The 23,418-nt window shown below is 43.8% G+C and overlaps 1 protein-coding gene across 5 annotated transcripts in view; it reads right to left on the bottom strand.

The window, feature by feature from the left end:
* Nucleotides 1–23,418, bottom strand: part of LOC117607156 (protein trachealess) — an 85,284-nt gene that overhangs the window by 57,502 nt on the left and 4,364 nt on the right. For 3 of the 5 annotated variants that reach the window (XM_076691955.1, XM_076691956.1, XM_076691963.1), the window contains exons 2-3: nt 8,393–8,425; nt 1,142–1,189 (exon numbers count right to left, since the gene is read on the bottom strand). In XM_076691955.1, the coding sequence (XP_076548070.1) occupies nt 1,142–1,189; nt 8,393–8,425 (81 nt within the window). The remainder of the gene's footprint in view (nt 1–1,141; nt 1,190–8,392; nt 8,426–23,418) is intronic. The other 2 variants (XM_076691957.1, XM_076691959.1) reach the window with 1 other exon arrangement.

Genomic DNA, 23,418 nt, shown 5'->3' with positions numbered 1-23,418 from the left:
TAATAACGTTCAAGTGAAACAGAACAGCACGAAAATTTGGACGAAATCTTGGCAAAGATAAGAAAAACCGCGTTCTGTTGTCCCTCAGCTCGTTCCTCGCCATACAACAATACAACAGTCTGATGAATTATTGTCAACAACAGAATGGGTTAGGACCTTACGCAGAAATTTTATATATATATCTACAAGGCGGCATCTTCATAACGCGAGCAAAGGTTTTGATAGTCTTGTAGGTTCAGTCCTAAAGAACGCGGCGAGATGGAGAACGAGATACAACGTGGCAGATGCTTTGTTGCTCACCGTGGCATAGGTGCATGAGTCACGGTTGTATTAATTAAACAAACTGCAGAACCTTATAATTTATCCCTAAGAAACGACGATTGTTTATACAATTTTTCTTTCTTTCGTTAAAGATACTCTCTCGACGAATTACATCGAACAGTTCTAAATTCACCTGATCGTGACAGAAGGAAACCACAAGAGCAAGTGTGTACGTGTGTGGAGCCCAGGGAGAAATAAGAGAGTCGGTGTGGAATGGCTTGGGTGAGCCTGATCCGACTTTGGATCGAGACCCGTCCGTTTCGATGCTCGCTTGACCTCGTCGGGTAATAAGAATAAATGTGATTCTATTACCGGTTCAATTGTTACGACGGCGGATAGGCAGTTCCCGATGCCGAATCGAAGGGTAGATGATCGCGACCGATAAAACCGGCCCTCACCGATTCTACCTGGCCCACCACCACCGTTTCTCTATTCCTGATAAGCCTCTATATCGATATTCCGATGGGCTACTCGATTGTTTGTCAGATTATTCTCGCTCGTTGTCAAACAGCCATCATCCGATATTTGAATGAAATTTGTACGATCGTAACCGTATCGAGTATCAGATCATTCCATAAGTAATGTCATTCTCTTGAAAAATCATAATTCAGACCCCTCGATATCTTCCTTGAAAATTTAACGATTCTAAAATTCTATTTTACTTATGGAATAATAATTCGATTTTTAAGAAAATAATCGTAATTGTGATCCCTTGATGCTACAGATAATTTTCTTGAAAATTTGACAATTCTAAAATTCTATCTTACTTATAGAATAATCTGATTTCTAAAATACTTCAACATTTTGGACGAGTACTCACCGTGCGTTGACAGAGGTAGGATTCCCAACGTCGTCCATGGACGGTTTCCTAGAATGAAACCACGAATGAAATTCGTTATTGTTCGCCTGTAGCTGCATGATCGCGGGATGTTTATACGTGCTGTACAGATTCGACGTTTGCCACATTCTGTTATACATTCGCGCGTCCATCGTTAATTAGTCCATTCGAGTGTCCCACCCGAAGATTGATCAACTTTAAAAAGCGCACCCCATTTCACTGAACTTCCGTTCTCTTGAACAACCGAAGCAACATCTCGCACCGGCGTCCCGAATACAACTAAAGTCACCACGGATTGCTCTCGGAAACGTAAACAGTCTGCAGGAAGAAGCGGCCAGAGACTCGGCTCGATTTAAAACAATCTTCCATTGCAATTCGAATCTCAATGTCCAACATCACCGAAGTCACAATGAATGATTATAAGAAGCGTAAACAGTCCGCGCGAACACGTGGTCGGACAGTCGATTGGAAGATGAAAAATTTCATGCAAAACCTCGAGCATTCGAGAGAGAAGGAAGAGGATGAAAAGGAGACACGATTGAAGAGAAGACTTTTGACAGGCGCAACACGCACGCGGTCTGAGGGCGTGTGCATAAGTGTCATCGAGTGAAGGCGCGTGTCGGCCTCATGCTCAGCCTTGTCCCAGCCACCCCCGTCGAAAATCATCCCCACCAGAAGGTTGTGGTGGTGGTTGCTGCGCGCGTCCCTCCAGCGATTTCCACGCGGCACGCTTCCAACCCTCGAACCATCGGGGCTTGTTTAACCCCTCGACGAGCACCGTTCCGATGTTAATTGCCAGCGAACTGGCCTTTTCGAGGTAAACCATTCGATCAAAAAGGTAAACGGAGATGAATGATTTCGAAAAGTAGGGATATTGTCGAAGAAAGGTTTCAAGATTCGAGGTTTAATTAGATAAAATTACGCTAAGTAGAAAAGGAACAGTGTTTTAGAAAATGAAAGGTGCGAGTTTGACCCGGAATCACCAGGTTTCCGGGCGATCATGTTTTTTTGATCAAGCCGAGCAAGAAGTCGGTGCTCCATCTTCATTTGCCTGAGATCAGTAGGGCTACGATGCCAATAAAACGGGCTATCTCGGTGGTGGATTGTGTATCTGTGTCTACGCCACCCTTCTTCTGACCCGAAACTTCCACTCGAAGGGAAGATCAGCGATTAAAATCCGAAGGGATTAGATTCTTAGGATGTATCGACACTGTGAAATTTATGCAAACCGATATAATCAGGAAATATTTTTTTTATCCTTATCTTCGCGTTGGAAACGAAATGTTTCAATTTTCGTCTAATTATAATAAAAGAATGAAAATGATCGCAAATTGTTAATTATTTTTCAGCTAATTGCTTCGAACACGGTGTCGCTGTTTTGTAACACCGAGATATTCTCCATTGTTGTATTACACAATTTACGTGGACGAGCGGGAGATAATGGAAAACTTTCACCGGTTTTAATGATGAACCGCGGTTAGGCAGGCGTCTCATTAGCAAACCCGTGATACTTTTCCTACGTAAGAAAAAGCGAAACCCGGTTACGCTAGATTTTATAACGCCTTAACCGGTAACTAGTCTGGTTAGTAGACGTCCACAGAGAAGCTTGAATCCTAACCACCTCAACCTCCTTTTACGTTTCCTATGCCGTGATGTTACGACACGATGATGCTCATCGCCACCGACGATGTACACCAGGCATAATCGCTAATCACCATCCTCTTTTCTACCTTCATTCATTTTCTTACGATTCTTTCAACTTCGTTCGAACAAATTTCGATCTCATAACGGAAGATAATATTTCTAATACGCGCGATTCCTCGACCTCGAGGCAGTCAATTAATTTCACACCGGCTTTAACTCTAATCCAAAAGCGGAGATATCCTATTTCTTTCCAATTAATCGCCGGCAAGAAGTAAAATGTCGAAGCGCGAACGGACGCCCGTGAAAATGGATTTGGACCGGATCCGCGTGGGGGATAAAAAGAAGCTCGCGGGGATCGCGAGGACAGCATCGGTCGGACGGTGATCGGGCAAGAAAAGAGGAGGCTTTCAGCCGAGGGGGGTTTCAACGGAGGCCAGAAGTAAGTATCCGATACCAAATTAAATGATAGGACAGCGTGTGCGCCGCTACCGGAGACCTGTCCTCATTCCAGCGCCATTTTCGGAAAACAGCATTTCATTGCCGCTCGAACCGATGAGGGATTTAAAAAAAGAACACAACGCGAGAGACGGAAAGAGAGAGAGAGAGAGAGAGAGAAATGGAAGAAAAGTTCGAACAGGTACGTACATAATCGCGCACAATGACGATCCGTATACGGCTGGGATCGGGTAAAAAGTTATTTGTCAATTAATACACGCGTAGCACACACGTATCCGGCATGAATACGCATGGACAGGCGAGACACGAACGTCGCTCGGTCGTGACGGTTAATGTTGTCGCATTACGCTGATGAGAAGAAGCCAATCACTGGGGTATCCTTTACGCGACGGCGAAAAACCAGACGAATCCGAGTGGATCGGTGGAAGAATCGTTTCTAGAGACCACGACCAACTACAATGGAATGCTTTGACCGGATCCGATGGCCGTTCAAGATCGCACAGGACGGATGGATCTTGAAGCTGCCTCGTCACAGACCCTGATCCTCCACTGTCGATTCGTCACGCATTTTTAACAGTATACCGCACAAAGCGCTTGAAATTGCCCTCGTCGCGTGTCCCTCGGTACTCGCCGCTCTTACGTCAACATCTACTTTCAATACTCCTGAATTTCATTTGGATAACGTTACTTAACGCTTCCGAAGACGTTTTATAAATTTAATAAAAGGAAATAAAATAAAAATTAAACGCAAACGAGGCTACAGCACGTGGAAAGGACGTCCTCGACCCGTGGCACGCCACCGATTTTCCATTGAAGGAGAAGAAGAAGAAGAGCGACGAGTTACGCGCGATTATATTAATTAGCGAATACCGTGAACCCGGGTCGAAAAGAAAATCGCCAACGGAGCAAATATATATCGATGACGGGGCGAAAAAAGTCGGAATGCAAAAGTACGAGGTAAAGGGAAGCGGTTTGGCACATTTTTTGAATCGCAAGAATGCCGATACAAGCTATTAGAAGGAGAGACGAGCTTCTTACGTGGAATCGTTAACCTCGACGGTAGCCAGCGATAAAAGACGTCGCGGACGAGCTCTGAATTAATGAACGAACGGATGTAAAACTGTCGCCTGGTTAACTGTCAGAAGAAACGGAAAGTGAAGCAGATATTTTCGCGTCTATGGAAACCGTGAATGTTTTACGCGACTTCGATGTAGAAAATGAATAAAAATATGCTTTTATCATAACAATCATCAGCCGGATATCCTATTAAAAAATTGCTACAAAGGAAAGTTCTATTGTAGCTGAAAGTGTAAAGTCGAGTATCGTCGAACGATTTCATCGGTTCCTCGCCACAAGGGTCAAGTGTAGAAGGGAAAGAAAGAAAGAAGACGAGCCGAGAGAAAGAGAGACAGAGAATGAACGTGCAAAAGAACGAAAGAAAGAGAAGTTTGTACGCGCGCGTGTGCCTTGTGGTCACCCGTGGGGCTCCCATTCAACCGGTGGCTCGACTCGCCCACTCATTCCTTCATTCATACACACTGCACGCGATTTGAATCGATAAGCGAAACCACGGAAGCGAATCGTTCCTATTGGCTTGCTTGCTACCACTTTTAACGCGTTCGCTACCATGGGGGGTCTTCGTTGATCGCCTCGAATCTAACGCGAGGGAGTCCTAAAAAAAGAATTTATTTAAAACATGGATACACGAGAGGGGAGCTCGAATCCTTTTATGAATTTCAAAATTTCAATAATTTGGTAGCGTGATCCTAAAAAGGGGTTAAAATCGATAACACCCATCATCCGAGCGTGCAATCAATTTTCGATCGCGAAATCTACCTTCCCTAAACCTGTTCGATCCTCCTCGTGCATCGATCGCGAGGAAGCATAAGGAAGATCCAGAAGAGTAGGAACAACAGGAGAAGAGAAGAAAGATAGGGTTGACGTCGAAAGAAGAAGAGTCTGCCGATCGAGGAGACGAGGTGGACGGAGGCGGCGAAAGTTGGAGGTGGAGGAGGTGGTGGTAGGATGAAAAGGGTGAACAAGGGGGGGAATACGACCGGTCGGCTGGACAGACGGACGGGATGGAAAGACAGACAGGACTGGAGACCGCTCATTACGGGCGGCGCATGCGCGAGGAATGCGGCGGCTCTGCTCTTCTCGATACAATAAATATAGGATCGGATCGGATCGGATCGGCAGGCCAAGCGAGAAAGAAACGGAACGATCGGGTTCGGCTGACGCACCTTGCAAGAACAACGGAGACGGAGCTAGCAGCTAAAAGAGAGCGAGTGAAAAGCAGAAAGGAGGAAAGTAAGGATGAATCGATGAACGAATCGACGGACAACAATGCCGAGCGTAGTAACGACATCCAGTTAAATCGAAAGCCAGCAAAAAAATACGCCCGGTTGTTTAAGAGACGGCTATACGCGGCCGGTATGCGTAGCACTCCTTTCCGATCGTTCCTCGATCCCGGCTTCCGGCAAACAAACCGATCCGGACCTTGCGGTTATTGCATTCACGAGGTTCTCCTTAGGTTCATCGATATCTTCCGATTGATTTCATTGATTTTCTAATTTCATTTAGATCGAATTTTATTATGCGAAGATCGGTATGAAAAATTTTTATATAATGTTACTATCCCGAAGAATACTTGGAAAGAAACAAGGCAGCAACGTTCGCAACCAGTCTGCTGGCAGAAAAATTGAACGAGAGTCATAATCGAACAGGCCGGTTCGCTGGTAACGCTAATTAAAATCATTAGCGGACAAACCGTTCGGTAGAAAAAGTTCAAACAGACGGTAATCCGGACACGTTTTTTATTCATTACCGATAATTTCGTCGAAACAACGCCATTAGGCGAAGCGGAGAAGCGCGCGCGTTGGCGAGTTAAAGGATCGTGATGCACTTGAAAGATGGGCACCCGGTTGAAAATTGTAGGGAGCGGACGTGGCCGATGTATTCGCGATATAAACGCTGATCAATCAGCTCGACTCCGAGCATTTAATCGATAGTTTAATAATTATTAACCTGCTTCAGGGTAGCGGCCCCCCTCCGCAAGATTGCCCGCTTTACGAATTCCCATCCTAATAGTTTTATTTCGCGTCTTATAAATTACCCGTCTCTAACGATCCGTTTCGGTTGAACAGCTCATTAACGACGCGTATAAATTATTCCAACGATATTTTAGCGATACCTTCTGGTGCCCCTTTTTCTTCTTCTTTCGATTTTATAATAAAACAAACATTTGTCAAATATTATTTTAACATATTCCTGATATTACTGCAAAGAATATGTATATTAAAAAGAAGAAATTTTCCAAAACGTTAACACGTCAAAGGAGAAACCTGATACAGTAATATGTAACACATCGTGATAACACTGCTAACGAGGACTTTCGTATAATTTATCTTGAGATCTTTATACCCAGTTCTCAACACCAGTCAATGTAATCATTTCACATGACGCTTCTGTCCAATATTCATCAAGATTATAATAAAGTTTACGAGAAAACAAGAGGAACGACTCCTCGTACGCCATGTAAAATGATGATAATATATGTGACAGTACCGATAATACCGATCAAAAGTATCTTATTTTGCATAATTTATCTCGAGCGATTGATCTCTGTTCTGGATGTTACTCGATACGATAATCAAACTAAAAAAGAAACCATCTCCTGTCCAATATGCATCGATGTTCCTCCGAAAGATAGCATTAAACCAGAGACAAGATGAAACGTTAACGAACAAGTTTGTCCTGTGATTTAAATACATACGAATACGTCCAAGTGTTCAGCAAAGTGAACACAACTTGGAAATGCAATTAAAACGTTACAATAAAGACATTAGCGATCGATAATTTCCGTTGATGAACGGATCGAAGAGAGAATCATAAAAACCGACGTCGATTCGATGAATTATGAACGATCGATTAAAATACACAGGTGTGATGTGCGATTTTATTCGACGACCAATTATACCGATTTCTCGGCTCGAGGTAGTCGGACGTTTTATAAGGATCTAAAGATACGGGACGGACGTACGCTGATAGTGTCGCGCGAGTTATTAATTACCGCGGTTCGACTGCTAGTAATTAGCGTCGGATCAGTTTCGGTTAATTGCATCGGGCCGTGTGTCGTCGTTAATTACTTTCCCTAAAACGTTGTCTCGAATCCTTGAATTTTTGCCCCCGACTTAAAATATCTTCTTCGCGAATTATGAACGGAACGATTATTGGAAAATCGAAATGAACCGTATTCCGTCGAACGAGCTATCGACGACGGTTAGGGGAAGTAAAAAGAGGCGGATTTCGAATAGGCCGGGGCGAAGGGAGAAAGTATTCCGCGAACGGCAAAAAACCGGCATCGACATGTCGATCGAAAGAAGTGTCGCTAATTTGATGTAGCCGATGTATACGGTGGATGGTATAGCTGCCGAGCGGTTCGGTCACTCGCGAGTTGATTTATACCGATGGGCAAGAAGCTCGTGGCAAAGCTCGTTGGCTTGCTCATTGCTTCGGCGACCGCTTCGCCTCTGTACTCACTTTGAACAATGGAATTGCGTCGCGACGTCAATCACTCTGTATTATTCACCTCGTCCCTGTCCTTCTCCCTTAGATCCTTCAGTTCGTTGTTCCCTCTTTCGCTACCTTTTCTGCCTTTCTTCTTTTTACACACACGCCTGTCTCTCACTCTCTTTCATTCTCATTTCACGTTACGTCTTCTGTCTCTCTGTTTGTCTGTATGCGACCGCAACATAGGAATAAATCGAGAGGCTCGGCGATCGTTTAAAACGGTGTTACAAAAGCCTCTTTTCAAGCCCTTTTTTCTCAGATCGCTAGCAGCTCTATGCGCACCCTCCGCTTTACAGCTTACCGGTTCGCCTCTAATTTCACGGCTATCAGTTCAAGGTTCGCGTGGAATTCGTTGAGCAACCTGTGATCCAACGATACTTTTCGGATCACGATCGAAACGATTCTCTCGAGAGGGTGATTCGTGTGAATCGAACGGGACCTTTCGACCGATCAACGTGTGTTTAACGCATTTAAATAGAGAAACTTAATGGACTTTGAAAATGTAGGGAGAGAGGAACATGGAAAATGAATTGTATAAATTGATTCTGTTCAACAGCTTACCTGTCTGTCCAACAGAGAACGTCCTCTCGATACCTGAAACAATAAAAAATAATTTCCAGTTAGCTATGGACATTTCATTTTTGTTCCCTGAAATGTAACAAAATTCGTAAGAGGTCAAGATTAATCTGTTACGGTGCACGCTCGGCCCCGTCAGTTTCCCTTGCGACAGTCACGAAGCCCAAAGGACGTATCGCAGCTTACAGGAAAAAGCTTTTATATGAAAGCCTAGCAGTGAATAAGATCGTCGTCGTAAATTGTGCGCGAGGCTAATCTCACGGTTCAACGCGGCCATAGACTTCGCTTCGGTTCTTTGTCGAATTCGCGAGCTTTTCAATTCCTGCCTCCTTACGATTGCGTTACATCGGTATCTTAATACAAGATATTAGATCCGAAGAAAATACCTACAGCATTCCTTGATTCCTATTTCCAATATAATTTGCACCCCTTCACGATTCGATCATCCTCGTCCCGCCAAATTAAAAGAATATAAGAAGAAGAAATTTCTATGTCTTCTTTATGAAAAAAATTCAAACTAAGAAAAATAAAAAATAAAAATAATTCAGGGGAAAAAAGAAAAGGGGAAGGCGAGCATGGTGTCGCGGATGAATCAGAAGGTGCGAAGAAAGTGGGGCCTGTCAACGCGACATGATTTAAAGCCAAATATTACGACAGAAAGCACATTTCTCGAGCGTCCCCCACGTTCGTTTCGCGGGACGGGGGTTGGCTGCGACACAAGGGATGAGCCGTAAGTCGTGCAGATATGTTGGCCACGGTTTATTACCGAGATGCCGGAATGGTCCAAGCTGGAGGAACATTGATTTAATGCGGGAGTAATTGGGCGACCGGACGTCTCTATGAGCACCGCCACCTTCCACCGCTAATGTGTTCCCGCCCTTCTAACCTTTCGGTTAACCACCATGCAAGCAACCGAGCCACGCTTCCTCCACCCACCAGACGTGAGAAAGGCGAACGCTTTATTGCCGCTTTTATTGCCCGACGAGTTTTAGCCGTAGTTCGGATCGGCTTATGGCGCTTATTAAACTTTGATGTCACCAAATCGCTCGATACCCCTGGGCCACACCGCGTCAATGCCGTGCATGATTAACCGATACAAATTACTCGGAGAAAATAGAACCCAGAGAAGGATCTTTTTTTCCTTCGCCAAAGTTCAGTTAACGATGCGAACGATATCGTCGATCGTTGGAATTCGCATCGCGTGCAGTAAATTGAAGCCTACGCAGAAATTTCCCTCCGATATACGTAATGAAGTCTTCGAGCTGTACAAATTTTATTAGCCACGAATTCGCGTAATCAGCGTGGAAGCGATGCAAATAAATTTGTTATTTTTCTCGTTCCGCGTAACGCGAATTAACCAGTCGGGTTGGATGACCGATAATTACATACCGAGCAGAGGAGGATCTCACCTGACAACGTGGACGCATAATTTATCCATCTACGATTCTACAAGGAAGAAAGAATCGAATTAACATTTTCTTTCGAAGCTCGTTCGAAATTACCATTTTCTGGCAGGATCACGGTAAGCGCCACGTGTCGATAAGACGAAAACAGATCGGAAGACGGGTTTCGTGACGGAGGCGTACCGCAAACGTGCCATGAGAGCAGTCATAATACGTGGACGGGGGGTTTGCATCCACACATGGCGCAATCAAGAGAGAAAGAGTAAGAGTAGCCCGGTAGAACGGTGTAAAGTTTAACTTTGGCTACACCGGGTGCACGGAATGTCTGTCCCAGGACAGGCTGCTTTCCGATCCGAGGGCATGGATCGACGTTGTTCTACCAGGGTGGGTGGATGTGTTCGCGGGGAAAACGCAGAAACGGTCGTTCGTACGAACCAAGGGGGAACGGATACGCGTGGCGTAATAACTAAGCGATGTGTCGGCATAACAAGTGGCATTTTCACTCGCGACACGCGCTATGAAAAGAAGAAAATAGCCCTGGAACAACTGTGTCGAGAAAAATTCGAGAAATTTTCATCCCTTATAATTAGGAAAAGGTTTAAATCGAGCGAACGCCGGTGTTTCACGCGAATCAATCGGCAATTTCCGGCTGGTAACGTGCAGATGGTATTGTACCGCGTTAATTGTAAGTTCAGAAGGACAGGGGCCGCGTTCGTCCGGTATAAGAAACGCATTCCGGTTTTCGTCCGAAGACATCGGCGGAACTGGCCTCTGCCGATGGTATTGGCAGAGTTTTTCATCGGTCCGCTCGTGTCTCTTCTCCCGACATCCGTGCGAATGTAGGAGCGCAGGGTGTGGTGTCCCTTCGATGCTACTGGTTCTCCTGTCTGGTATAATACGTCGGCAAGAATGTTCGCCGTGTTGGTTCGATTAATCAGTCGTTTTTCGTGGCCTCGTTCTGGGCCAATAGCGTCGAGAAAAACTTAACGTATGTGATAATGCGCCAGCTATGGACCCAGGTCTGCGACGAACCGCCTCGCGTCCCTCCGTTTTGTGCTTCTTCGGGATGGAACGTGGACGGTGGACGGCTGGATCGTGCCCGTGCTGAATATACTCTACACCGAAACGGTCGTGGACGAGCCGATGGGAGGATCACTGACCGCCACGATGCTGTCTTGCAAGGGACTCAAACTTTTTTCACAACGACAGCCCCGAGGACACGTAACCAGAAGTCCGGCTCAAATATACCCGAACACGGAACGCGATATTTCAGCTGTGATCTTTAACGAGCCAACGGTGACCGCATGCGTTACATATATGCGTTACAGATCGAGTTCCACCGTCGTTTTCCGATCGGATGTATCGATACGGATCGTTCTTTGCTTCCTTCCTTCGCTCTCTTCTTCTTTTTATTCTATCCGACCGCTTATTATTGATATTTATTTCCTTTTGCGAATAGATTTATTGCTATTTATATTTATAATTCAACCTTCGTTTGAAAAAAAAAAAAAAAAAGAATCTCTGAGAAGTAATATCAGAATTCAGAACGAACGGAAAGCAATGCGATCGAGGAAAATGATCGTTCTTGCCTCGGTGGACGATTTCGATGGAACAGATTTAATGGAATCGGTATCCAACTGTCGCGTACATTCTGCATGTAACAACGCAACGATAGTTTGTAAAAACCGTATTCGCTCTTAATCCAACGACGTAAAATCATCCAATTCCACGGCGAGTTATCGCGTACACGCAGCGTTTTTCCCGTTTACCCTCCCCCGCCCCTTCGCCCGTCAAACGAAAAACTACGTCCACCGGTGATTAGTCTTTTTACGTTAACCTGGTTAAGATTACGCTTCGCTAGGTAGCAATAAAAAGCTCGGTCTCGCTCGAACGCAAGCGACTTTACCTTTCTGGTAAGAAACGTCCGATTGACACGCGTTATGACATTCCAGGGGACCGTTGCTTGCGAAATACCAATCGACCAGATCGAAATCGTTTCGCGCCTATAAAAATGGATGTGGGATTGAAATCGACTTTTCGAAAGGGGGATAGAACTCGGCGCCGCGCCGCGGCGTATCGTTTCGTTTCGTTTCGTTCCGTTCTGTTCTGTTCTCTTCGATAATGCTTGCTTTCCCCTACTGTCGCGTTGCCTCACCGTACCTTCACGCTTTAATCGAACACGCTTTTTTACTTTGCACAGGTCTTTGGAAAAATACGCTCGCGCCTCTCTCGTGCTCCACATACGGTACAGGGGATCGAGTGCCGGGACAATTGAGGGTAATTAACGGAACGGAAGATGTGGCAATTACCATGTTTAAAATATAAGTGTCGAGTCACGGTGAAATGTTGCTTATTAAGAGAAATACGAATAGTTGAAATTTAAGATAGCAAATTGCTAAGCTTATTATTCCTGCTGGTTTCGCTGGAAAAAAATGTCCGGACGTGACGAGGCGATTAGCAGGGAAGATGAAACGGATCACGAAACGGTGGGAAAAGGAGACGCATAAATCGTGTCGCGGTCTCATCGCGTGGACAAGAAGAGGAGAGAGGAAAAGGTGGTACAGGTTTCGGGAGCGGCGAAAGTTATCGCGCGAGGTGTCCGCGGACTTTTAAATAAAAGTTGGAGAACTCGCGATCGGCAAAAAGAGGCGTTCGGAAAAACACGAGATTTCAATTAAAGAGACAAGCTTAGTAATGAGGCAGCGTGGATTTATTGGCTCGAAAGCCGTGGCGCCTAAACGTCTGCGTGTGTTGTTGGCCTGCGATCCGTTCTGCCGATCCCGGCTCCCTGCTGCCTGCTCGCGCAACCTCCGTCACCAGCACGCGCGTGTTAATGTATGCGTGCGTGCACGTGCCCCTACACCCATTCCAACCGTGCATCGACCCTTTATTCCACTAATTTATATTCAACTTTTGAAAAATTCACCAACAACTAATTCTGAATCTAATCAAATTACAACTGGTATTACGCTGTTTTTTTAAATAAAAAAATATTTTATTCCTCTCGATATGACCTGTCTGGCTCGCTTTCGTTCGTTCTACCATATCCTACCTATTTCTTATATGTATATCTTATTTTTATTTTATTTTATTTGTTATTTTTTGTAAGATAGCTGAGAAGGATAATAAAGTTCAATCAATCTATCTATCTATCTATCTATCCTCCTGGAATTGCCTCATTTGCATTCGATCGGGATTCATTACCGTATTGCCTGGTAATAGGACAGTCTGATTTCAACATTTTGCCCTTTCTTATCTATCTGCCCCCGATTTAATGTCTCACGTTGGTCTTTTAATTCAAATTCAACTCGATTGTAATGTTAAAAAATATTTAAATTAATGACAGACTTTAATATCAAGCGATATAGTAAAGCATCTACTTGCGATCAATTTTCGTACCATCGTCATACACGCGTGAATCGGAAATATTTCAGCAACTGAATGGTAAAATCAAGCCTGAGCAAAGAAAATGGTACAAAAGAAGATTTGGAAACGAGGAGAATATAAGATGAGAAGACACGGGCTCTGAAGTATCTTTTAACAGCGACAATTGATGTCGTTAACTTATCAGAGTGGACAGTGTTCGCAACACTTTGCATAATTGCCGAAGCCTAATTAACTTCTCTCGATTCCAGGTGAGACTTACTGCACAGATAACCACTATTTTCACACGGATAAATGGATTCCGTCAGACACCGCTCTGACAAGGATCCCTGTTCTCTTTTTATGCCCTTGGTATCCTTGAAATATTTCAACCCCTTTCGAAAAATTACCTCAGTTCTGAGAAAATTATAATTAAATATACGAATTTCTAATAATTAAATTTTTTACAAATTTAAATTACCCGATGGTTATTAAACAAAAATATTTAACAAGCGCATAGAATATCCATCGTTAATTTAAAAGCAGCATAAAATCTGGTTACACTTAGCCAGAGGCATCAAAGACATTTCCTGTTAATAATTTTCAATCAGTACCGTAACTAAACGGCAAAATCGTTCGAGAAAGTCTAAAATCTTTTACACGATAATTGATGCTCTAACGATATAGATTAAGGAACGTCTATAGTCTGCGTGTATACTTTTCTTGTGGCATTAAATAAATTACGTGAACGGGTACTACAACGTCTCAGCAAAATCGATAATCGTGAACGCTTATTACGTTCTCGGGTAATTGCAAAGATGCGTAAAACAATTTTCTTCTTTGTAATATTAAAAAATTGTGCGAAGTTAATGGCAGCTAATTATATCAATAAACCCGAGGCATCTTTGTTTCTAAATGTCAAAAAGCAAAATACTTTGCTAATCATACAACTGCTGCTAAAAATGATAGAATCTTCTTTAAAAAAACCTACTATTTATCCTTATTTTTAACCCGTATAAGAAATAAGGTTCGCGTAACCACGAAGATGATCCATCATCTCGATGATTATTCGGTCGCAGAGTTTTCCAATCTGCGCGTCAGTCGTTCGTTCGGTTCACGGTTGCATCGATTAACAAGCTTCTTATCTCGTTCAAGGATTTTTATGGGGTACGTTACAGGGGTCGGTGTGTCCACGGGGAAGGGAACATGGTCGGCAGAGTGGCTTTAAAGACACGATCCATCGAGTAATCGTGTTTCGTGGCCAGGCCTTCGATAAAAACGCCACGATACGAATCGATGCCGATCAGCTGCAGGCTACGAATCAACCGTCCACATTATATCATGTAATTTTTATCGGATCTCAAGTACGATCTCTCGGTACACCGTCGGGAAATTATGCATAAGACTGATCATCATTTGCTCGATAGTTTATCGGGGTCCCCTCCTTATCCCACCTTCCCTCCGCGCTACTCGGTGCCAGGCAAAATTGCTAATTTCTCTCCTCTTCCCTATTAAACTGGGCTTAAAGTGCTATTCTAGCGTAATTGCTTCAAAATATTGTCTTTTTTGCATTTTTAAAAAATAATTTTTGCTCTTTACGATGAAATTCAAAAAAATTCTTAAAATAAAAGAACTGATAATCCATGGAAAAATTTTTTAATTTAAATATAATCAATCGTTAAATTTGCGAACAAAGTAGCAGCGTTTGTTTGTCGAAAAAGAAATTGTATTTCAATGTAGGAAACCAGTGAAAGTATACGCCGTGATACTTTTCGACCGCGTAATCCCTCGTTTCGGATGTTAAAGCGGTGTTCCGCGTGTGTTATTAGGGGCGATTATCATCGAGACAGGGCAACGGTGAACTCCGGCCGCGTCTTGGAATCGTTAGCCACGTTATACGAGGGCTCGCTTGTTATTAATAACAATTCGACCCTGGACCAGCCCTACTTTTCCACACTGGTGCTCGTAAAATTATGCTTTCCTTCCTTTTTCTTTTTCGTTCGGAAGGATGAAGCGCAGTTCATATCCGCGAAACCCTGGCTGATTTTCGGGATGAATTTAGAATGGAATTAATTTAACAAAATGGCTAACTTTTTAACCCGATATTCTCCCAAGCGAAGAAATTGCAAATATTATTTCATTTCTCATCGTTTCCCAATTCTACCTTGTTTCTTGGCAAACGACAAGAAACGCAGCGATATCTCTCGGTACGTTTTAATTCAACAAATTTCCGACGGCATTAAGGGAAACCCCGTGGACATGGTGGTAAAAAGTTGCAACGATTACACCGTACCGAAACGCAGGCTGGTGGCAAGAACGCGGCAGCAGAAGGAAAGCCATGGTTTTTCTTAAATATCCCCGTATTCGGCCGTCTTTCAAACGGATAAAAAGCTGCAGCTTTGGCTACGCGGGTCTGTTCGACGTCTCGTTGGTACGGTACTTGAGCTACATCGAGTGTACCGTGTGTCGATCGACACACGTGTCGAAGACGAGACGTCGAACGAAGCGAATCCCCGCTGGAGCCAATGAATAATACACAGCCTCGGCACAATTAGCCTTGCCGTTTTCAATTTAATCGGCGAATTATCAACCCTTCAGGGAACGACGACTCGTTCCCGCAAGAAAGGACTCCCTCGTTCCCTGTTCACCGCTACGAACCGCGGGGAGGAATACGACTCGCAGCAGGTAGCGAGACGCGCAAAGAAACAACGCGAACAGCACTCTTTCGCTGTCTCCGCCAGTTTATCAAGCCGATTTCATCGATATTATGATAATATAGCTAAGATTATCAAAGGAAATCGAATGAATCGAACATTTCATAGCTACGCGTTCTATTTTTCAATAAAAATTGTTATTTTCTATTTTTTATTATTTCAACATGAATTTCTTTCTGAACGTACGAGAAGATGATTCGAATGCAATATTTCATCTCTAACAGCTGCACAAATGATTAATAAACGGTGCATGAACTCTTGAAGCGATTAGTATTCATTGAACGCGATATTTACCGTACTACCGTCGTCAATCAACCTAAGCACAATGAGTATTCTGATTACTTAATGGCTTCATACACGAACACTACTGACCTACTCGTTGCAAAATCTTCGACCGTTCGACTAAGTAGAAACAAAAGACGTTTGTTGAATAAAGAAATGTCATTTTTGAACGTGGAATCAAGTGGACACGATGAGAACCCTCGTTCAATGCAGTCACATTCATTCTTTCAATTGGCGCTGCTTGTTTGAAATTGTTTACGATTAAGTCGCGTTCACACGAAAACTTACGCGACTGTTTAAAAAAAATTCCTTTCTTTTTGCTCTATTAGTCTAATTATGCATAGGATGGTCATCAACTGTGCATTCCTGATCTTTCATTTGATAGTATTAACCCTCGTTAATTATACCAGATCTACGATTACCATCGAATCGCACTTTTTTTCATTTAAACACGGTAAATCTATCGTTTCAGATAATCTAGATTCAATTTCAAGCACACGTACAACGAATTTTTAAATGGAATAGTTCCTAGCGTCCTTGGTCTCTGGAACTGAAACTCGACGAATTTGGATAGGTGGAAGACGGGACGAGAGCGAAGTGTTAAATGCTTTCTCGGGACAGTTTAATCAGAAGTTCAGCCTAATCAGAGGTTCGCGCTCCGGCCGAAAGCCGCGTTTGCACGAACGCTCGTCCACAGTTGTACGCGAACGTTAATCGTGACGGTATGCGACGTCGACGACGACGACGACGACGACGACGACGACGAACAGAGCCGCCCACACGGTCACTTGACCTCCCTACGCCCCCGTATCTCTTAGTTAACCTTATCAACTCGATTCAACTCGACCTAACCGGTGTCGGGCCGATGCGGCTCCAAAGCAGACGAGCTGCTTACCTACATTCGCGTTTCTCTCCTATCACCAGCCGTAATATTACCTGTAATCCTGAACAAACGCTCGTCGATCTTGTCACGTTATTGCAAAGCGAAAGACAAAATTTCTCGCAATAATTTAATGTAGAATTCACGGAGCAAGCGAGCGGTAAGGCTAATATTTCAGAATGAAATCGCATTTTAACAAAGAAATCCGAGTCCCCTTGTTTCTACCAACCGTGAAATATTGCGACAACTTCGACATCGAGCTTGGTCGGGTTTGTACGCGTTCGAAGTAACGGCGCAAGGTTCCCGACTATCTCGTTATTATCTCGTTTCGCGCGAGTAATTCATTTTTATGTGTGTCGAAGTTTAGCACGTTGATTCACGTGCGCCTCGTATGGCACACATTTCAAGCTGTTGCTTGGAAAGTGTAAAAAATGATTATACATCGAGAAATTATTTTTCTACCGTATGCAAATTAGACAAGGACGGTGTTCGCGGAACGGTCGTTGATCCTTCAGGATCAGGAGAAAGTGCAAAGGGCGTCGAAAGGGCTCGGGGTATCAATCTAATAGTAATGGGCAGTGATGCCGAGCGGAAGATTTTGAAATATACATTATGCGGGGATTATGTTTATGCATGCGGGGAAAGGCGGTGAGAGCATTTTTCTTTTGATATGCCTTCTCGCGCCCGCCGCGAGAAGCATCTCCGTTGCCATTGGATGAGATTTGAATAAAAGTATCTGGGCCGAGTCACTCTGGCGGGGAGCAATTCGCCAGCTGCTTTTTACAACTGCGTGCTCTCATTAAATATGTATAGATTCGCGCCCCGAGCATGTTCCCCCGATTCGGCAGCCTCCTCGATTTCTTTCTCTCTTCTCCTCTTCTTACGCTTCTGTCGATAATAGAAGCCGCGCGACGATTACGAAAAGCATATGTTTTAAAGATTGCACGCCGCCAGCCAAATATATCGTGACCGATATCATTTCTCCGACGGTAACTCCGATTCCGTCCGATAAATCACTGACAGAAAATTGTCGTTTCTCTTATTTTATCCGAAGACGCGAGAAAAATTGGAGTTAACCGAAACGAGTACCATTAAATTGATCTTCGTTAATTATCTTCGACAAAGGAGAGTACAATGAAGTTTTATTACCTCCTTCGTGTACGCCGATAAACCTGACGATGTTCGATCTCGGATTTCGAATAATTCCGAATAATCAACCGTGTGATCGAAGCTTTTTCATCGGGTATCGAACGTTTTCGAGTTCGATTAACTTTGCTAACCGGTCAGTCAATCGCTAGGTAACGAGGACACGTGTAGCTCTGTAACAGTACGCCGATTGTACGTATAAAAGGTATCGACTCTCGTATAGAATAGTCTCAGTGATCTTATCGTCCGCGATTCCATGTAATGCTAATGGACGCATGGTAGCCTAATATGTACTTAAACGAAAAGGTTAATATGATAGCGAGATAATGCGCGGACATTAAGGAGAGAAGTACGAGCCAGGACGGACAAATTATGAGAAGAGAAGCGAACTCGACGAAACAAGATCTCGTTTGCTGGCCGAAGGTGAAGCAAAGAAAATGTACATCGTTCAGGCAACTGTCATTGAACGACCTCCTTGGTAGAGATCGTTCCTTTTAACAGCGTTCTTCGTAAAATCGAACCCTATTTTTTATTCTTTCGAAAGTTGCCTCGGGTATTGAGAGATTATCAATCTTCGAAACACGTTGAAAAAGCTTCGATTCTGGCGAAAAAGGAGAAGAAAATAAAAATAGAATCGAAGGGAGCAATTTAGCTTGATATTCGGGTTTAAGTGTTCTCGATCCTTTATTAAGATGCAGTGTCGCCGGTGGTTTCATTTCTTCGAAGAACAAATGGGCCGCAAGTTATCACCCCGAGAGAGAAAGAAAGCGCGACCCTTCCATTTAAAAAATGTAAATTTGTTAATGCAAGATAGTGGGGGCGTGAAAATTTGTTCGACTACCCACCCTCCTACCGCCCTTCGACCTTCTTCCGTTGGCTCGCAGGCACCCTATTACCTGAGACTATTATCCAATACAAAAAATCAAATAAAGTATGCTAAGTTACGCTTCGAAGACTTTAGGGAGTCAGAGAACTGTCGAGGGGTTGTAGAAACATTTTTTCTACTCCCTTCGCTAGGGCACCGGCTCCGGCAACACCCATCGGCCACTTACACACTTTCTTCGTCGCTTCCTATTAACTTTCAACAGGGTGTAAGAATTAAACGAGTCTTAGAGCCTACGCGGCGATTTATAGGCGGACGAACGCGAAATTGCCTCCTCGAAATCCGACAAAATTCTGATACGTTTTTCGGACCGGAATTTCATCCTCCCTCTCATCATCGGACGAGATAATTATCGTGTTAATGTAACAGACTTCTTTTCTCTTTGTCTCTTTCTTTGAAATTTTAAATTTTATAATCTACTAAAGTCATTTATTATTTAGATAAAAACCTTACGAATTGGGTAAAGTAAACAAGTTGTGCAATTATTATATTCCGGATGACAAAAGAAATTTATGAAAGAAACGAGCCTCAAAATTATTCTCATATCGTCTAAAAGGATCTAACTTTCTACTAACAACTAGGTACGCACTGAAATATTGAAGTACCGATTTTCTATCGGTCGTTGCATAAGCTGTAATAACGTTGACGTAATGAGATCAGAAAAAGGTATCTGGTCCGAACGCTAAGAAGCACAACGCGAAAGTTTGATAAAAACTCACGTTTCACGCTTCAATAAGTTTCATTACTCATAGCTGGCACATATCAATCGATGTACTGTTACGAGAAAGTGTAAAAAAGGGAGCATAGAAATTCCACCTTAGAAGCTATTGTCACAGAAGTCAACGCGATGTTTGATTTGAAAAACAGATTCGTACGCATTCGTAACCATACGTGAAAAATAATTAAATAATTCAGGTCCTTTGGTAAATTAATGACAAATACGGTACTTTACGACTGAAAAGTTAAACCGTTTGCGAAATTGCATTCCCCCTGTCGGAACCTTGACTTCGTCGATACGGTTCTTGATTTATGAGAAATATCGAGCAACCAGCAATAATTGCTGGTATTTCTCGAGAATTTAGCTGGCATTAAAAAAAAAAGATGTCTATTCAGTTACTGGTCCGCTTTCTTGTTCGCGTTAGGTATAAGCAGCTGTGGAATACCGGTAGCCAACACCGAAACAATCCAGTTTCTCCGGCTGTTTGACAAACATTTTAGGGGCACAGGGTGCTGGACGGTATGCGTATCGATCGATTCCTTCTTAGAATGTGAAAGTTTCAGGAATTTCGCTGAGTAGCGTGTAAACGTTAATTAAGAAACGGTAATGATAATAGGAGGAAGTATTAGAACGGGGTAGCAAAAAGTAATCGTAACAAAGTTGTCGAATTATTTGAACAGAATCCCGAACGGTGAACTCTAAAACACCGCACGGCCTTGATACCAAAGTGCATCGAAACAAAACGTAGCAAAGTAGCGTTGCAAGGTGCAGGGCTCCCTTTTTCTGAATGGGCGTTTTTCAAACTAATTAAAGCGGATATTAAATCACTTCTGCCGCGCACACCCTTCGGTTTCACTGACGTACGACCCATTAATTAACGTTTCCGATGCTGAAGAATATTACTTATCTCCGTAGCTCAAGAATCAGTCTCGGGATGTTCTTTCAGTCGAATATGGTTCGCGAAGATTCAGAAGAACTTCCAACGACATTAATCACAACTTGTGTACCTTTCAGAAAGTTAATCAAACCTCTTCGTCGCTTCGAACGGATTATCATCCCTAAAATGTTTAGAGATCGCGTTTTTCGGCAGCGATCTCGTTGTCGATTCGCGCAAGGCTCGTTTTTCGCCAGAGACACGGTCGAAAATTCGGGAAAGAGGAAACGAAGGGGAAGCGGCGTTGTACCGACAAAGGGCGAGGATCCCTCGGGAGGCACGGCACGAGTGGGTCAGTGACGTCGGGCACGGGACAGCGTACACATCGAGAGGAGAGGAGGACGGGCCCCCTCGAGAACGATCTTGACTCGAGGGGAAGGAGCGTGCGAGCGAGCGAAAGACGCGGCAGGGCCGCGGGCGAGTTGTATAATATGAACGCGTCGGACCGCGGCGCAGTTTCGGCAGGCTATAATCAATTCTGATTGCAGTCCAGCATCGCAGCGCGATCCACTGGGCCGATAGCTGAGAAAAAAGTTCGCGCTTCCAACTACCGGGCTCCACCGGCTGCCTGGCCCGGGACGAGGGGGACCGAGATAGACGAACGGCAGGAAAAAAAGAGACACTCGATTAAGAAGAATGATCGGAGCACAAGAAAATGGGGGAGAAAAGGTGAAATGGTAAAGATTGCGATATAAGTAAGGGTATAAAAACAAAAGCAGAAGATTCTCGAGGTTGTATCGCAGCGTGAAGAAAATAAAAATGATTGAATAAGACGGTACTCGTCGGGGCACGTCGGGGCACGTCGGGGCAGTTTCGAGAGAAACTTAGATTCTTAAAACAGAATTTGGACTTGGAAATTTTTTTCTTAGTCCTCAGGTTCTTCTTGACAACATGCTCCCCTATAGATACCAAGAATCCGTCCTTGAGTTAAGATCCAACCCTTATTTCTCAAAATCTCTCTAACTCATTGTTCCATTTCAAAAGTTGATGCACATGTGCATTTCGAAGAGGAACCAGTATTTTATTTATCGGTTGGCCAGCAGCCAGCCTGGCTACGTCCGTAAAGGGAGTCTAGCGACTATCACGAGGATAAAAGAGAGACGAAGGAGAATCGGCCCGAGCCAAGCCAGGAGAAACCAATCCGGGCCGAGTGTCTCGGTTCTTCGGCTCTGCCTGCATCGAATGGTTCGAGGAACGGCGGAAGAATGCATCCATCGCATCGGATGCATCAGTTGCATCGATGCAACAACGGCAGGAGCGTGTTTCTTACCAGCCCTTTTTTTCCTCGAGCTGTCCTTCTCGCTAACGTAACACGGCTTTGTCTTTTCCTCTTTCTCTGCTGGGTCACGCGAGCGTCCGGCCCCATTAGCAGTTGGACGAGCCATCATTCAATAACGCTCTCAATGCCTGTGCGACCGTGTCTCTCCCGTGTACGTGTGCATATCTCGGACACGCGTGTCGTCGTACCGCTGATGATCGTGCACCAGTTTCAACTGGTAGGCACGACCATCAAATTCGGACCCTGTCAGCCCGATGCAACTGCGCTTGATGCGCCGATCTGGTTCGATCTGGTGCATCTTCGACAGAAAAATCGAAATACCTAATAATTGTCCAATTAACCGTGTGCTGATTTGAATACTTCGAGACTTCGATGATCTGTTTATTTACACTCGATTGATCTGAAGGTATCAATCAGAAACACAACGAAATTAGAAGCTCGATTAAAGATTGCGATACGATCGTTGCTTCACCAGACACTCGTTCGTTAACGACATCACGCTTCTCCCTGTCACGAAACTTTAAAGTCTGATGACGTCTCGCGTCACACAGGCATTTACTGTTACCGTCTCTGCTCATTGCGTCAATCTCCAGACGAACTGTCAGCAGATCCGTTGCGTACACATCCGAAGGCATGCAATTTAACTCCGATCGACAAATGCAGATGAACGAATTATATATGCGTCACATTACGATTTACATTTCGTATCTTAATTTGGAGTCAATGAAATGATCAAGCGAATGCTTTTAATCGTCGTACATCGATGACTGTTATTTTCTGAGTAAGCTTCTCAGTATGGACGATATGTTACTATTAAAATTAGGTTTGTTTAGAATAGCTCGAAAATCTGTGTCGAATATGGTGCGTTTGCTTGACTGATTTATGAACTGATTAAGCCTTTCGTATTTATCATTTTGTCACTCTCGGCACGAGTGCAACCGGTTCTCCCTCACCAAGGATTTCGACAAATTTCGTGAAAACTGACAATGAATCACAATTTGAAAAACAAGGAAAGAAAGAATAAACAGCGTTCACTTAGTATTATTAATCAAAATTTTGCTCCACCATTCGATAAAGCGTAACATCTTAAAATTGATAAAGACATCGTCACTGTTTGCTGAATACGAGATGCACAGTTCACGGACGTGTCGCTCGTTGCTTAATCGAAATTGTTTAAAACCTGCGACTTCTGTATACCGTGGCACATTTCGACATCCGGCTAGGCTTCTGAGTAACATCATTATCGATAAGATCAAAGAAACCCGGTTTACCCGAGTTTTCAGTGGAAAGTAACCAGTCGAGTCAGTAGCAGTACACGTTTCTACGACAATGAAATGTCGCCTGTATACGTAACTTGCTCGGAACAGAAGAAACAAAGAAACATTGAGCAACGTGTCTTTTTAAAATAA

This window comes from Osmia lignaria, chromosome 14, assembly GCF_051020975.1.
Source record: "Osmia lignaria lignaria isolate PbOS001 chromosome 14, iyOsmLign1, whole genome shotgun sequence".
Taxonomy (NCBI): Eukaryota; Metazoa; Arthropoda; class Insecta; order Hymenoptera; family Megachilidae; genus Osmia; species Osmia lignaria.
This window is presented reverse-complemented; position numbering and strand designations above follow the sequence as displayed.